The following is a 16,427-nucleotide window of genomic DNA, read 5'->3' on the forward strand; positions in this document are numbered from 1 at the left end:
CTCTGCTCTTGTATTCTTTGTATTTTGGGATGATAACCTCAATTATCTTCTAAGTCCAATTTCTATTCACTACATTAATGATTGTTGGCTGATTCTTTGATGTGTTCGACTTTGTCTTGGATATGATATCTCAACAAACTGTAGTTTGTTTTTGACTATATATTGGGCCTGCTTGGATTTTGTTTACATGGGCATCCACAATAGCTATGAAGAAGAAGATAGATCCCTGCTAATATCTTCTGCTACTTCATAAATGGCTTTCGTATTCCCTGAAAGAAATAGCTAGTATGCTGATAAACTTCCTAACTTGGGTTATCAATGTTTCTTAATTTGATATATTCAACAACCATGTCACATTGTAAGTGCATAGTTACAGAGATGAAGAATAGCTTACAGTTATAAATCCGGCGTTGCCGGCATCGAAATGGAACTAATCTTCAACAGACGAGACTGTTCGAGAGACAACTAAATCATACAAGAGGTCCATTGGATGTCCCGTCCCTCTGTTTCGCTCCTTTTTATTCGTACGAGGAATTCCATAAGGAGATCGTTTGCTGTACGATGATTCGTTGCATACTCTGGTCGTGCCACGAGCTGTAGGTCAACTAACCAAAATTTGCTAGACAACAGACCATAGGCTCGCATGCAACACGAGTATCCAAGCTAAGATTCTGTTCGTGCACTACAACTTTTTGTACGTATTTGTTCAAGGCCGCTAGCTCCGAGCCATTAGCATACACGATACTGCTTCCGACTTCCAGTTCTTGATTTGCATGCCATTAAATATCTATTTCACTTTGAGCTCTAGCCATTAATTAGCGTGAAGCTTGGCGTTTCAGCAGCAGTCTGAAGGAGGGCTTGCGCATGAACTGTATGTAAACGACATCAACGTAACTCTCTTCGTTTCCCTAGCTATATATATAATTACTGGATCGGATAGGTTCTATGTCTATGTCTAATAAATAGCTTGGTGTTGGAATTGCTACCGTTTCACTTAGCCCTTGAGCTCTGACAGCTCTCTACGTTGTATTTAGGGTCTTCGTCCTAGGAATCTTGCATGCGATTGAGGCATAGTTCTAGTGCTCCATTAACTGTTGGCCAACTGCTGCATTAGAATCTTACTCTTTTGCCGTTGAGTTCTAGGACTTGTTCGTTTGGGTGGATAAGTCAAAGAAACCGAGAAAGGTCACTTAATTAGGAGGTAAAGCCAAAGAAAAATAGTTTGATTTTTTCTCATTATAAGTTTGAGAAATTTGAATTGAAGATATCGAAAACATATATAAACGGAAATAACATATCAAGCATTATTATCTTTTTTAATTTTATCAAGTACAATGTTTTGCTTTTTTGACTTATCTTTTTCATGAGTGAATAAGTGAAAATAATACATAAATGAATAATCGCATTCATCCGTCTATAACTCTTCGTTTATTCATGTTTAAAAACTGATCTTCTTTTTTTATCCCCAAAATAGTTTACCATCGCACCAAACTCGTGGAGTTCATTAATTTGTATACTTGTTCATTCTGCCCTGTTTAATTTTCCCTTCCTCATTTCTCAACAAGTAAATTATAACCAGACCTCAGTTAATTATTATCTTTTACTCGATCGAAAGTTAATTTTTCTTCCTGCATCTTTAATTTCTTTTACTTCTCTTGATCGGCATCATCAATCCAACGCCACCGACGACTCGATCTTTTGTAGCGAGAGTCGAGAGAGCTGTAGCTCTCATGCAGTAGGCGAGACAAAAAAAACACAAATGTGATCCAGACGTTGCAGGAGTACTACTCAGGCCAGGCCCCGCCATGACAGATCCAAATACCTATCCTCTAGACGATCGTCGAGCTCTTGATCTGCCAGCCAATTCATCACGAGGGGCGGACATATATCAAGGTACGACCGACGGAGACGTATCGATGTACACGCAATTAAGCACGCAGGACGATGGCGGTGGCATCATGCGCTACCTGCAATCAATTCGTACGCACAAGCTACGTATAAGCCCTGGCGGTGCTAAGCTTTTCGCGTTGAGAACGTCCTCTTCTTCCCACATTATTCCTTTCATTTATTGCAAAGCTAATCGAGCAATGTTTACCTGAGTGAATTCTCCATATGGACAAGACGTTCATGCAGCGCGCGCAGTAGGCCTACACTACAACGCTGCCCTAATTACTCCGATCTGATGTTTACTCATCAAGGGGGGCGTGGAAGGATGAAACGATCGAGAAATCTGCAAGCCTTCGTTTCCCAAGCACATGGCTGCTGCATTGATGCCGGTGCTTAGGCTTTTTCTGCATGTATGGGCTTCGAGGACGACCTGCCTAGCTAATCCTGATTGGCTTCGTCATATATCTAAGCATGCTTTTCCCGCATGAAAAGCTCCACGATATCGAGGATTTCGATTCATGGAAAGGTAACATGCCTGCCCAGTCAAATGCATGATCGTTAGCTAGCTGATACCTTACACGGAATTACATACTACTAGCTATGTACTACAAGCTATTGTTTATTCACTTCTTCACTGATTCCAGTCCACTGATTAATTAAGTTTCAGAACTCATTATATATGGTAGTTTCAGAAAATGCCAATTCCTACGAGATCATATTATAGCAAATTAAATTAAATGATGGATCAGTTGACTAGCTAGGGTTTGAAGTTCTTCATGTCCTTTATATATCCTTCTTTGCACAAAGTAGTTGATTGATGGGAAATTTTCTTCAGTTTGATCCAAGGACAGCCAACTAACCATTGGGTGATTTGGCATGCCTTGATTTTCACTCGAGTTCATAGTATAAAAATCTACAACAACTTATTCCTTCTGATTCCTTCGAGTTCATAGTATATGGCACAGTAGATGGAGCAAAGATCTTATGCAATCTATTCAAAAATATCATAATCCTCTTTCATTTGTACACTAGCTAGCTAGCTGTCAAACTCTAGCTGCAAGACGATACGTATATATATATGCTTTGTTCTAACTATCCTCATTATTAGCATGTTATCTAGACTCCAATATTATTACATGCATTATTAATTGATTGGGTGGAAAAGGTGCTTGTTGTTATATTCCTAAATGTTTAAATAAGACTCTCTCATTTACCTGAACTAAAATATCCTCCATTATTGAAAACGGCTTGATCTCTTTAGTTTGTCAAGTTGTTTGAGCGAAAAATATTAAATAACTTTAAAATAATGGAACAATTTTAAAAAAAAAAATAGAAGCAAATTTTCATCTAACTTTATAAGTATTTGTTTTTTAGAAATAAAAATTGAAGTTAATTAATTTCATGAACAACTTGAGTGACTAAAAAGGTATTTTTAAAAAATATATATAGGAGGGAAAACCTATTTAATTTTATGGTAATTTTTTATATATATTTTTGAAAAATTAATTTCAGTTAGTAAAGTTTCATTAAATACTCAAAGTGACTGCAATGATTTTTTTAAAATGAAAATTCACACGTATTTTTTTTATTTCAGTCCATCCATCATCAAGTTGTTTTACTTGATAAATTCATAAAATAAAGTTGATTTTTAAATTTTCTTGAAAAATTACTTCCAAATAACTTGATTCTAAGAAATCAATTTATACTTAAAAGTGGAGAAAAATTCGATTCAGAGAATTCAGAGGGGCTTATATATGTTAGGCATTTGACATATAGAAACCCTATTTGCACATTCTCTATTATAAAGGCCCTATTTAATTGTTCAGAATAATAAACAAATTAGTGAAGAAACACCATACCTGCTTAAGCATATTATTAATAATTTAGTAATAGCCATACTTCGCAATGGAGAGAGGACCTACCATGGGACAATTAAATATATAGGAGCCTCATTATTTACTTTCAAAGATTCTTCGTCTCTTTAGTGCCTAGATCCATGCATACAGTCCAATCAATCATTGAACCTCTATATATTTTATTTATTTATTTATTTTTTGCATAAGTGAAATTCTATTTACTCCTTAATTTCAGAGGAAGGCAGAATATTATCTTGTGTAAGTAAAACAAGGGTTCTTGTGGGGTGATATACATATATACTTCCCTTTTAAAATGGATAAAATAGCACATTTACTATTGATTTATTGATTACAGGTTGAACTAGAAATTTCTCATAAATACCATTAGTTTATACTGTTCTCATGCCAAAAATATTTGTCCCAAATTGTAATCTTATCATAATCTTATTAGTTATAACTATATATATTATTTCTCTTAACTAGCATGCATTAATTTGTTTCCTTCCAAAGTATATCCGAAGATAAGCTCATACAAGTGACATGCATGTTAGACTTTCAAGTGGCACGTATAAAATAGTGTATTCATACATATATATAGTTCCAAGGAATTAATTATTGTATACAACGTAAAAACAGCGTTCTTCCTTTTCTACTATTACTGTAGGCAATGGCATGAGGAAGTATTACTTTAGTCAATTTGATTGCAATATGTAATTATATTAATTTCATTTCATTTTCGTGTCTTGCATTTGTTGGATTACTTGACTTTATCGATGGACAAGTACTTTTTGGTACTTACAACCCAGCTCATAATTAATTATATTCTTGAAACTTTGTTCTTCATATTTCTTAATTTCTCCTGATCAATCTTCAACATTTTTTTTGTTCTTCCTGTCCAGTCTTCAATTTGTCCAACATGTATAGGATTCATTTTCCTGACATGCCCAGTTATTGTTGGAAGTTTACTACCCTGGTAAAATAGAGCTACTACTATATATATATATATATATATATATATATATATATATATATATATATATATATATATAATGGATCCTCAATAGATCCAACACAATCTACAGTGACAATTATTTTTGCGAATCTTTTCCATTCTAGTGTATGCATGTGCCAAACATTACTTGTGTTTGGCTACAATTTTGTGGTCCATCAGAGTAAATAAATACACGCCAACGGAACAGGTACAACATGAGAAGAATGACAAGTGCCACAGGAATTGATTAATTAGTTAATGACAATTAACTGCAACTTCAACACTGATAATATACTTCCCTGGGTTATGGTACAGCGGTAGAGAGCTCATGCAATCTCCCAAATATCTGTGGTTGGATTCCGAGATATATACATGGTGCTAGAAAAAAAAAAACAACAAGAACAATAATATACAACAAGTTTCATCTGATTGTTTCATTCATTCAACTGTGAACTTCTTGCCTTTCTGTACATTGAATTCTCATCACAAAGACAATAGTTTTTGTCCCCACCACGCTCCTATAGCTTTTTATTTTTATCTTAAAGAGAAGGAAAAAAATTTAAAACATTGAAAAGTAGTCCTTTAGACCTGCTATATCTAAAGTTCTTTCCGACATCTGCATGATATAGATCGTTCGATTAGTCCTTTGCTAGCCTCTCCTTCTTTGTCGTTCTACATCGTATGCGAGCAGCAAGCTAGGGTTTTGAAGATCAGCAAACAGAGATGTCGGCTTCCCAGCACACTGCAACAGACCACCTTTGCTACTTGCACTGCAACTTCTGCAATACAATGCTCGCGGTATTTATCCATCATCTAATACTTCTATCGCAAACTTTCACACAAGACAAAAAGAAGTTGAGTTTCTTTTAAGTTTTTTTTCTCCTCCTTAAGTCTGCATGTGATGGGGTCTTCTCAACACGTCTGCATTTTCCGGGGTCTCTTGATTTCAGAATTGTGTTTTCTAGTTTTTTTGGATAGATCATATGGAACCCAACAGCTCTACCTTGCAACAAAACCCTAGTAATTACATAGGTAATACATGAGAGAAACCATGTGCATTCACATCCTCGCTTAGCTGATGTCCTAAGTCCAAACCCCTCTTCTCCCTCCTCCATCTCTCATGTCTACTGGTGCTTTAAATTGTTCAAACACGGAAGATGAACCTTTGGGAGCTTATCTTCTCTTCTACTTTCATAACACAATGATGTATGTTTAATTTCTTTTTTTATTCAATTTTTAAAAAGTTTTCAGAGGATAAAATAGTTAGTATAATCGTCATAATATCATCACAAGACTCCTAGCTAGATCCTTGTTTTTTTTTTAATCTTTTCACCCAAGTGACAAACTGGACGAACTATTGAACTGGCACCGGGATATACACATATAGTTAGGGCTAACATAATATTAAAGTGCACATATATTTTACTTTTGGTGATATGAACTGACAACTTAAAACCCCAAAAATATGCTTGACTTAGTTCTCTCTCTCTCTCTGAAAAGTTTGTGATAAGATAGACGTTGACGCAGAAAGTGTTAACCTACTTTGTTGAGGAAAAATTGAGGGCACTACCGGCCACTCAAATCAAAGAGAGCAGCAGTAGTTCCCTTTGTGATAAATTTTGTTTTATAAATGAGTCCTACTCCCCACCAATTTTTTTCCAGTTTTCAACAGGAAGCATATATACTAGATATTGAAACAAGAAACTTTTTTTTAAAAAGTAATATTGATATATGAAACTTAAAGAAGGCAATGCATGCACCTTAAACAATATTATATTATTTCTGTCAAAGCAATATTATTGTAATTTTACTTAGTCTCTCCTATCTTTTGCAACTTAGTCGCCAGTAACTGTTCGATTTGGTTATCTTTCAATGTACCAATATTATGCTAACAAATATTGTTTCTTATCATTTTATCATCTTCTAACTTCACTTTTATAATAATAGTTGAATTTGTTGTTCTATACTTCATATATTACTCTCAGTATTCTTATGTCTGCTATGCTGCTCTTTGCATCTTATATTTTTTCTAACTATTCAACACTCTCAAAAAGATACAGATATTCTTTATTTCATCCCACTAGAATTAATTATCTGCTATGTTGAAAATGTGTTATTGTTGTTCGTATTATCAATCAAGCTAAGGATACAACTATTGGAATGAGAAGTACTTAAGTATCCTAATAGTCTAACCATTTGAGAGAGATACCCATTCTTTTAAGCCCTAAAAGGCCCCCTGCAGGTACTCTTCCTTGTGGAACAGTAGGGGTGCCAACCTTAATGGTTACTCCATTGATATAAGCACTCACTGGGCAATAGATTGTTTGGTTGTCTAGACTTGGTATAATAGAGTACTGGTGTCAAATGGATTGGGTCATTGGCAACATGACCTAGCTCATGACATGAGTTATACCCATGCCAAAGATTGGATCATGCTGCTTTGGGGCGCCCAATATAGTTGGTGAGGAAGGCTAGGTGGTCGTTACTTGACCTATAGGCAAGGACAGATCCAAGAATTAGAATTAGAGTGAGCTTAACTTAATGTAATAAAAATAATATATACCTTATTTATTGAAGACGAATACTTTAACTAATGAAATTTTGGAAGTTATTTTTTTCTAAAGTCAATGATTTTGACTTTTAAATTTTGTACTGAATACTCCAACATATTTGATTGATAAGGCATTATTTTTAAATATGAACATTTTATCTCATATTGTATATTAATATGATATCTCATCTTGTAAATTTGAAGTTGAATTATGAAAAGAAAACTCAAAGAAATCTGTAGGCTTTTAAACTAATTGGAGTTCGAGCTAAAGTGAATATACCCGAAGGTGTTACTTCTCCAAGGGGACTTATATAAAAACCATTTTCTGTTCTTGTATTATCAACAACAAAGGTAGGTCACAACAAACATCCCTCCCTTAGGTAGGGTCATCTGTGGTCAAGATCAAACTTAATAATGATACTCAAAATGATCATAATAACTGAAAGATGAAAAGAATGGATCCACAATTTGATGGAGGGCATGATTTCGGGATGATTTCTTCTATCTGTTTGTTTAGGTTTTTTTTTTTAATTACAAGTCTTAAGGGTCCTTTAATTACTAACTGCATCAATGGAATCAAGGATTATCAAAACATATTAGAAAAAGAGATGAGATATCTGCACAAAACATTTATGACATATCAACAAATTTGAAACAAAAGAATTATAATAGGAATAACTACACTTACCTAAAAGAAATCAGCTACAATACCAAGTGCCTATAGACAGTAACCTTTGAAACTCTCCCACAATCATTTCTAGTTATCTTTATGACATGTCCAAATATTTTGGATTTTCAATTGTTATTTTCTACAAACTATCATTTTAACTGCTCATTCAACTTTTTTTTCATAACGATCAAAATCATGTTTATATATATATATTCAAAAAGGCGAACTTCAACAACAATACTAATTTTAGACTAAGCTTTGATACCATATTAGAACTGATAGAATCAATATATCTTCACAATGATAAGATAATATTTACTTTGACCTAAGTTCTCATGGTTTAATTTTTGAGCTTTATCTAAAAAGTCTCATATCAATACCAATGGAGATATCTTTTATACTATAAACTCATGATCTTATTTATATATTTTCAATGTGGAACTTTAATTGTAATTCCAATAATTCTTCCTTCAAACAAAGGACTATCATACTCTAATCGAAGTCACTCTTTTCCATTGTGTTTGGACACACATCTTATATGTATTACCTAGAGCACCACTTACCTCGAGAGCTTATTATGGATTTTACCGAGAGCTCCCTACTATTATCCTCACAGTCCGGATCTTCCCTACCTCTTTTATTTTCTTTTTTTCTGAGTTTCCCCACAAGAGAATGCCTTGTAAATGTACATATGATTAAGGATTGGTTATATACAAAGAAGCACCTATAACATAAAGATAAGATCCAAATAAAACCTCTTGACACCTCTAATCTAAAGATGTAAGTAAGTTGCTCTCATATATGGGGATATCTCATTCTCGTGACCATTAAAATGTTTTTCACTTGCACACGAGATAACACGGAAATATAATTGAAATGAAGTTGTGTTTAGTCTCAACAAGGAGATATTATAAAAATGGAATACAATCCTTCACCATGTCAATTCTATCCATTGAATGCATTTATATCAAATGTAATTAACCTCCCAACCAAGTATTTAGGAAACCTTTTGCCTATATATTGTTAATTGCTTCTTGCACTATTTTCTTAAACTAAAATGAGGTGATATGAAGGAACTATATATATTGCTTTAGAAACTTTTGTGTTCGAGGGTCGACATACATGCCTACTCCCAAATTAATGACTACATTGTACTTTAAGATTTAATCTTAACCTCAAAAATGCAGAATCATTAAGTGATCGTATATATATTTGTCTCTCTGTGCAGGTTACACCCCCAAGTGACAGATTGTTCGACATACTTACTGTTCGTTGTGGCCATTGCGCCAGCATTTTCTCTGTGCACCTGAGCAACATGTTTCAGCCCTTTCCCTCCCAAGATTTTCAGGTTTTGAACTGGAATTAGCTAGCCTACGTTAATATGTTTTAATGCTCAATAACAAATGGTAAGTTGTGAATTAGTCAACCTTTTATTTAATACTCTTTTGGTCCTTCTATATATGTTGTTAGCATTTTGACTGTAAGAGTATTCAAATAAAACCATGCGCGCATTGATGCTTTTTGACATATGGAATGAAAACCCTACAAAGGCCCTATAGAGACAAGAAAATAAATTGTAACTTAACTAATATTTTCTTGTCTAGAAAGTATATAAGCATATATAATTGTTGGATACATAAATATATTACGAAAGTAAATATAATCATTAAGTCAATGGCCAATTCTGTTATCATTTGTGTTTCACTTGTACATTAGTGCTGGAGTGTGGTTTTCACCACCAATTTACTTAATTTTTTGCTTCAAGTAAATGCTTTTACCACTAATTTGTTGGCAGGGATACAATATTGGAGCTACTAAAAATTACCAAATGGATTTTGGATCATCTTCACAAGATAGACCCCTTTCTTTGATATCCTCAACCGAAAATGCTGAACGACGACATTTACCTGTTCCTCGTAAGCATGCATGCATTTTCTCATTCTCATACCTATATCGAATATATTGATACTTGACTAACAGATTTATGAGAAGTTTTAAGTTAATTGGCTCAAAATATAATTTTTCATGAGCTTGTTCATTATGTTGATAACTATTATGTAAGGTTTGATTGATCAACCGTTTCTTTCATCTATAATCAGAAAAGTATTTTGGGTTCATAAGAAAACTTAGTCTAAGAAATGACTATAGATCTATATATTTGTAGTTTCATTAGCAACTAGAACAGCTCAAGCGACTAGGAATGATTCAGTACTATTCAGGCCAACATATAGCTTGAGTTTAAACCTCATACTGAAAATACTTTGTTTTTTCTGAAGATAGGTAAGTTTGATTAATTAATGTAATCAATTATCATGTTAATTACTCGGAATGTTTAATTTTTATTAATTACCAGCCCCTGAAAAACGACACCGTCTGCCTTCTGCATACAACAAGTTTATCAAGTAAGTTTCTGCTCTTTTTCTTTTACAATTACTCCAAGTGCATGGTATTAATTTTACTAATTAAAATTCACTGACAATTATTGCATCAAACAAATAATTATCGGTTCAAGTAATTGTTAATTTTGAGAAATAGGGAGGAGATTCAAAGGTTAAAGGCTAATAATCCTAACATCAGCCACAAGCAAGCATTCAGCACTGCAGCAAAGAATGTAAGTTTCTCTCGTTGCATGAGTAAGACAGACTTTACTTATCATAATTTTATGCATACCTTGAGAATTTGATAATCCATGTCAATATTTAGCATCTGTTTGTTTAGAATAAGTAAGTAATGAAGCAATAATTTCGTTTATGTTAACTTGCATTTCTTAATCAATGGAGAAGATACATATGAGGACTTTATTAGGTCACAACAATTAATACAAAAACACTAGGTCAACTCATCCTAGCTAAAAGGCCCTTAAAAGACTTTAAAATCCCAATTACAATATTTAAGCTAGCCATATATATCTTTAACACTAAATTATATATAATTGGAATGCATAGTAGCAAATTAAATAGATATCCTTTTAATATTATCTTGGCTTGCGTTTATATTTGCTACTCTTGCAGTGGGCACACTTGCCTCACGATATCCCTGACAACGACGAGCGACAGAAGCTTGAGAAGAAATGACTTCCTCAGGTGATCGATCTAAAAAGTTAATTAACTAGTCGTTCCTAATAATGCATCATATGTACATGCTCAAGTCATGAGCAGATGCTTAGACTCCTGAACTTGTAGTCTTACGTATGGAGGCTGGATTAATTAGCACATCAACTGCATTTCAACTTTGATTAACTTTGCTTCCATTTGGTTAACTTTCTCTTGATTTTTGAGGTTTAACTGATGCTTCAGTTTCAGGCCATCCATGAATTGAATTGAAGAACCAAAACGATTTGAATTAAAGTTTTTAATTTAGTTAAATGTTTTTATTTTAATTTTGTTTTGTTTTAATAAGTTTTCTTTTAATTATAGTTAATTGGGTTAGATTTGAAATTAGTAGTTAATTATATGGCCCGTTTCTATTTTATAGTATTTTTATGAAGATCCTATAATATTATAATAAATTTTACCAAATCTTCTGTGAACAAAAAAAACTGTGAATAAAAAATCAGAACATTTAATAACATTCATGTATGAAACTGGCAAATACTATATAAATGAATTTATTTAAATTTTAATTATAAATTTGTTTATTTATGTTAAAAATAAATAAATAACATAATTTTGATGTATTGTATCAATGCTTGCATAAGATGTAGCTTCAATATAGTTAAAGTTAATAAATAAGTTTGAATAAATTGAAAGTTTTAATAAAATTTGATTTCATAATGCAATCATTGATCGATTCATACTTTTCAAATTTATAAATCAAAAAATCACATACACATGAAAGGAGTTTTTTTTTCTTTTGAAATTGGAAGAAGAAAAAAAATGAAAAAAAAATTAAAATGTTGGTCGACAAGAAAGCCGTAAGATGATGAGGACATAGGCACAAATGATGCCGTTATACTCGTTCGATATAACTGCTTAGGAGGTCGAAACCGTTACATGTAAATACCGTTATCTTTTAAGCAATCAGCATTGATTTTGGTTCCTCTCTATTTGCGACGGGCTCCGCCAGAAACCTGCACCGTGGAACCGCAGCCACATCTCCCTCTCCACCTCCGCCATCTCCTCAGGCGTCAGCCCCACCACCTCTTCGCTCTCCGATTCCTCCTCTCCCTCTACCGTGGAGGTATCATCGCTGGCCTTGTTCCCCAACAGCCTCGCCTGCCTGCGCATCCTCCGCCTGGCTCTCCGAGCCCGCATCGCCTTCCGGCAGATCCCCGCCGGAAGACGCATCGTCGTCAGCACCACCACGTTCACCGCCGCGCAGGGGAAGCAGCAGCACACAGCGACGCAGCCCGCCGCCGTGTCGCCAGCCATCTCCGCGCACCCAGCGCCCACCGGCGGCGGCGGCGACCTCTTCAGGATCACCGGCTGCCGGCGCCGTGCTCTGGTGGCAGGCGGCATCGCCGACTGAGGGAAGGGAGAGGACAGGGAGCTGCGGCGCGCCATCGTGGCCCAGCGGCGTCTGGTCAAAACTGTCGGCCGGCGGCCGTCATCGTCGATTTGCGATCGCAGGGGCATCCGTTAATAGGACCGATAACTCGCCCTCTTTATAGTTTGAACGTTCTGGAAACCAATCCTCTTGTGGAATGTAACGGAACGGGAACTGAAATGGAGTGGTTAGAACATTACGTACGGCTTTATTAACTAAAACATACTTATCCGCTAATTAAATAAACATCTTTATGGGTAAACGTAGCTAACCACTCCATCATTCACGGATTAAGGATTCATTCATTTCAGCGTGAATGGATAATTGATGGACGATAATTATTTATCATATTCATCAGCTTATTTACTGAAAATATCCATTGTTTTATTCGAATTAGCAACTATTGATGGAGGATAGTTAACTGAGCATCAATTTAAAAATTATAAAAATAATAAAATTCTAAAAATTAAAAGGCAATTTTTAAAATATTTTTCTAGAGAGTATTATTCAATGCATTCAAACGAATCCTTATCCTACTCCCTACTACTGCGACACACGTGTGACTAGCTCTTCTCCACACGCTTGTCGCTCCGATGTGCTCGGATCCGTATTCGCGCTGTTCGCGCCACCACCGAAATCATTTCCCCCATCGAAAGCCTTACCCATTGGCGCACCGGCTCCAGCAACAGGGTGCAAGGCCAACCGCATTCGCCAAAGATACGACGAGTACGTTCGACGAGCTTTGTGCACATTTCGGTGGAGGGAACGACCTTATCCACTAGTATTAGCCTTTCTCCGTCGACGTTCTTCCACGTGCTTCCTCAATGACTTCCCACGTGTCAGTGTTTCTTCCTCGGAGGCTGTGCTCCAACGATATCGATAATAAACTACCACAGTATAAATAGAGGGCGAGCAGAAACTTGCTCTACTTGAATTAAACAGCGATTAAGAAAACACTATACGATAAAAAGATACAGTGGTGACATGGGTCGTCTTCGATTGGCGTACGGATTGGTGTTCCTCTCCGCCTCCGTCGTCTTCATCAAATTGCTTCATCTCTTCCTCAGCCCTCTACATCACCTCAGCCCTGTTTTCTACATCACCAACTCGTAGATAGCCATGGGTGGAACCAGGAATCATCCCCTGGACGTTCTGTTTCGTAACAGATGAGCCTGTGTTTTATTGATTTCTGGTCGTAGGCTGACTGTTTAACCTGTTTGTGTGTGTGTGTTTTTTTTAAGATTAAGAGCGCGTACGCTGTGTTCTTGTAGAACATGTTTGATATTTCAGTGGTGATATAATACATGAGCAATGGAATTAATAAGAAATGGAATCATGAATAAATGTCTTTCCATTTTGATTTACATTTCTTATCTTTGGTATGCACTTTGTCAATTCGATGAGCTTGGGGCTGGTTATAGAAGGAAATCATCAGGAGAGGCCACGTTATAAGAAAAACGATTGAGATTCAGAGTCTAATTAATAACAATAGCACGAGCATAATTCATATTTGAGCATAAAATCGAATCGAACCGAATCGGACCAGCCTGTTTAGGCGTAGCCCTGGTACTCCTCCATGAACCGCTTGACGCGCCTCATCAGCTCGTCCGACGCCTCCGATCTTGGGTCGATCGTGAAGAACCCGTGCTGCTGCCCCGCGAATTCAGCCAGCTCCACCGGCTTCTTCCATCCTTTCAGCCGCGCCGCGTACTCCGCCGCCCTGTCACGCAGAAGATCCCTCTCCCCCACCACCACAAGCATCGGGTCGAGCTCTGCCGCTTCCAGATCCGGGCTCTCCGGCCCGAAGGGATTCACCAGCGGGTGATCCAGCGTTGCTCCAGCCGGAATCGACAGCCGCCAGTACCGGTCATTGAGGTCCCGGTTCAGGAACGCGTCGTCAGGGCACTCCGCCTCCGACCGCGTCCGCCGGGATCCGCCAAAGAAGGGCATCAAGAGCACGAATCCCCGGATGCGGACGGGCGCCAGGGCGGCGCGGCCGGCCGGGGAACCGAACCTGAGAGCGATGTGGTGGGCCATGTTCCCACCGGCCGAGTCGCCGGAGATGAATACCCGGTCAAGGTCGGCCGACTCGGCGAGCCAGGGATCGCCGGAACGGAGCCACTCGATCGCGGCGATGGAGTCGTCGATGGCGGCGGGAAGGCGGTGCTCGGGGGCCAGACGGTAGTCGGGGGCGACGACGAAAGCTCCTAGGTCGGAGGCGAGGCGTAGACAGTAGTTCTGGCAGTTGGGCCAGGTGCGGGAGCCGATGCAGAAGCCGCCGCCGTGGAAGTAGAAGAAGACAGGGAAGCGGGTGCCGGGAGCGCGGCGGGGGCGATAGAGGCGGAGGTGGAGGGCGTCGGGGCCGGGGGAGAAGGGGACGTCCTTCCACTCGATGGAGCCATCGTCCGCGACGGGGACGAGGAAGCTGGGATTGGCGGCGCGGAGGACGGTGCCGTCGCTGAGCACGCGGAGGACGCCGCGGCAGTCGTCAACCACATGCGGCTGAGGCAGCGAAGGAGGGTCGGAGGATGCCATCCGAGGCGATTGGGTGGGAATGGGGAGAAGAAGCAGAGGGGAGATATAGAAATGTACTGCTGTTGGCGGAATCGGAGTGTGAAGGGTCGGTAATTTGTCGTTACCTCCCGATGTTTGCGTGGACGACTCTCTCGTGACATCGCTCTGTTGGTGTGCATGGCACGACATCGAGCGGCGCCGGAGGAGATGGCGTATGCAACGTCTCGCTCGTATAGAACAAACTGCGCAACTATTTTTTTATACAAAAAATTTGTCTATCCGAATAAATATACAGGATTCTGTTAAAATATTGCAATGTTATTGCGCATGTTATACGGTGTCATAGGGAGAAGAGTTGATAGAGTACAGATATTCCACACAGGTCAGACAGGGCATGCAAAAACGACATTCTAAACTCTATGCGGACATGAGGAATCTGCTTTCGTGAACTCAAAGTTTATATAGACTCCTAAGTTCACAAGTTAGGTGATATGCACACAATATTGCTAGTAATCCTAATGAATTTTGCAGGAAAAAGGAACTGGAATATTCTGGAAACAAGGCAAGTATGTAATTCCTCATCAAAGCATTGATTTGCAAGCTAGGTTGTTGTCAACACTACTTTTATTGAAATCATTATTGGTTTCAAAATGATACGATAATGTCACAGAAGGTGACAGTCAAGATGCCTATCCTAATCCCCCACTGTTTCAGATACTTTTCATGAGCCATACCTATAACGTAATGTGCACAATCCAAGGATAGCAAAGGTCACTCGTGGTTGGTTCTTTTGCAAAAATGAAAAACAAATTATGACTAGTTGGGGTAAAAGGGGAAAACCAACCTTCATTGTTCCAGCACCAACACCATGTTCACCTGTACACATGTTCCTGTCAGTAATAACATACTTTGAAAAGAGAGAAACTAGAAGCATCATAAAATAAAACACGGCCAGAATAAGGTTAATAGGAAAGAAAAAACTTCCAGTTGCAGTATATGTTAGTATATTTTGGATCGATTACCAACCACTATCAATAAAGGCCACAGAGGAAAGGATTTTGTGCCACTCAACACAGTTAACACATACAATCAATGTTGCTTGCCCGCAAGTAGGGGGAGGGGGAAGAGAAATGAGCACGAACCAGCTATCATTCCCAGATTCATGAAAACAATAGCAATCACTCGTACACTCTTTATTTAGGATACACATGTATATCTTTGCTTGTGATAGGGAATCAAAGGTAGATTACATATCCTTCTGCATTTATCAAGTAAAGACTAGAGAGCATTCTATACTCAGTTGATAAAACGTAGGAACCACATAAAGCAAAGACAAGAAAGTTAAGTATGTTTGATTAGGTAGATGAGTTCTTTGCACTTGATGAAAAACACTGACTAGCACTAATTCAAGATCCTAGATTCTGAATAGTTCAAATTATCTACGTTTAGAAATACTTCATAAGGAAATTTAGC

At 37.6% G+C, this 16,427-nt stretch overlaps 3 protein-coding genes across 3 annotated transcripts; 1 reads left to right on the forward strand and 2 right to left on the reverse strand.

Moving 5' to 3' along the window:
* The first annotated feature begins 5,457 nt into the window (after nt 1-5,457).
* On the forward strand, nt 5,458-11,029 carry LOC141835105 (protein YABBY 2-like). Its single transcript, XM_074722532.1, has 6 exons — nt 5,458-5,532; nt 9,184-9,303; nt 9,751-9,871; nt 10,309-10,357; nt 10,491-10,566; nt 10,967-11,029. Exons 1-6 carry the CDS (start codon nt 5,458-5,460, stop codon nt 11,027-11,029), a joined length of 504 nt encoding a protein of 167 aa, XP_074578633.1.
* A 945-nt stretch (nt 11,030-11,974) lies between these two features.
* Nucleotides 11,975-12,457, reverse strand: LOC141835106 (uncharacterized). The gene has a single exon (XM_074722533.1). The coding sequence runs from the start codon at nt 12,455-12,457 to the stop codon at nt 11,975-11,977; it is 483 nt and encodes a 160-aa protein (XP_074578634.1).
* A 1,429-nt stretch (nt 12,458-13,886) lies between these two features.
* LOC141835195 (strigolactones hydrolase CXE15) lies at nt 13,887-15,071 on the reverse strand. The gene has a single exon (XM_074722624.1). The coding sequence runs from the start codon at nt 14,973-14,975 to the stop codon at nt 13,992-13,994; it is 984 nt and encodes a 327-aa protein (XP_074578725.1). The 5' UTR covers nt 14,976-15,071; the 3' UTR covers nt 13,887-13,991.
* Between the last annotated feature and the right edge of the window lie 1,356 nt (nt 15,072-16,427).

Source organism: Curcuma longa, chromosome 9 (genome assembly GCF_044706935.1).
Source record: "Curcuma longa cultivar G26 ecotype Majalengka, Jawa Barat chromosome 9, ITB_CL_G26_1.1, whole genome shotgun sequence".
In the NCBI taxonomy this organism is placed as follows: domain Eukaryota; kingdom Viridiplantae; phylum Streptophyta; class Magnoliopsida; order Zingiberales; family Zingiberaceae; genus Curcuma; species Curcuma longa.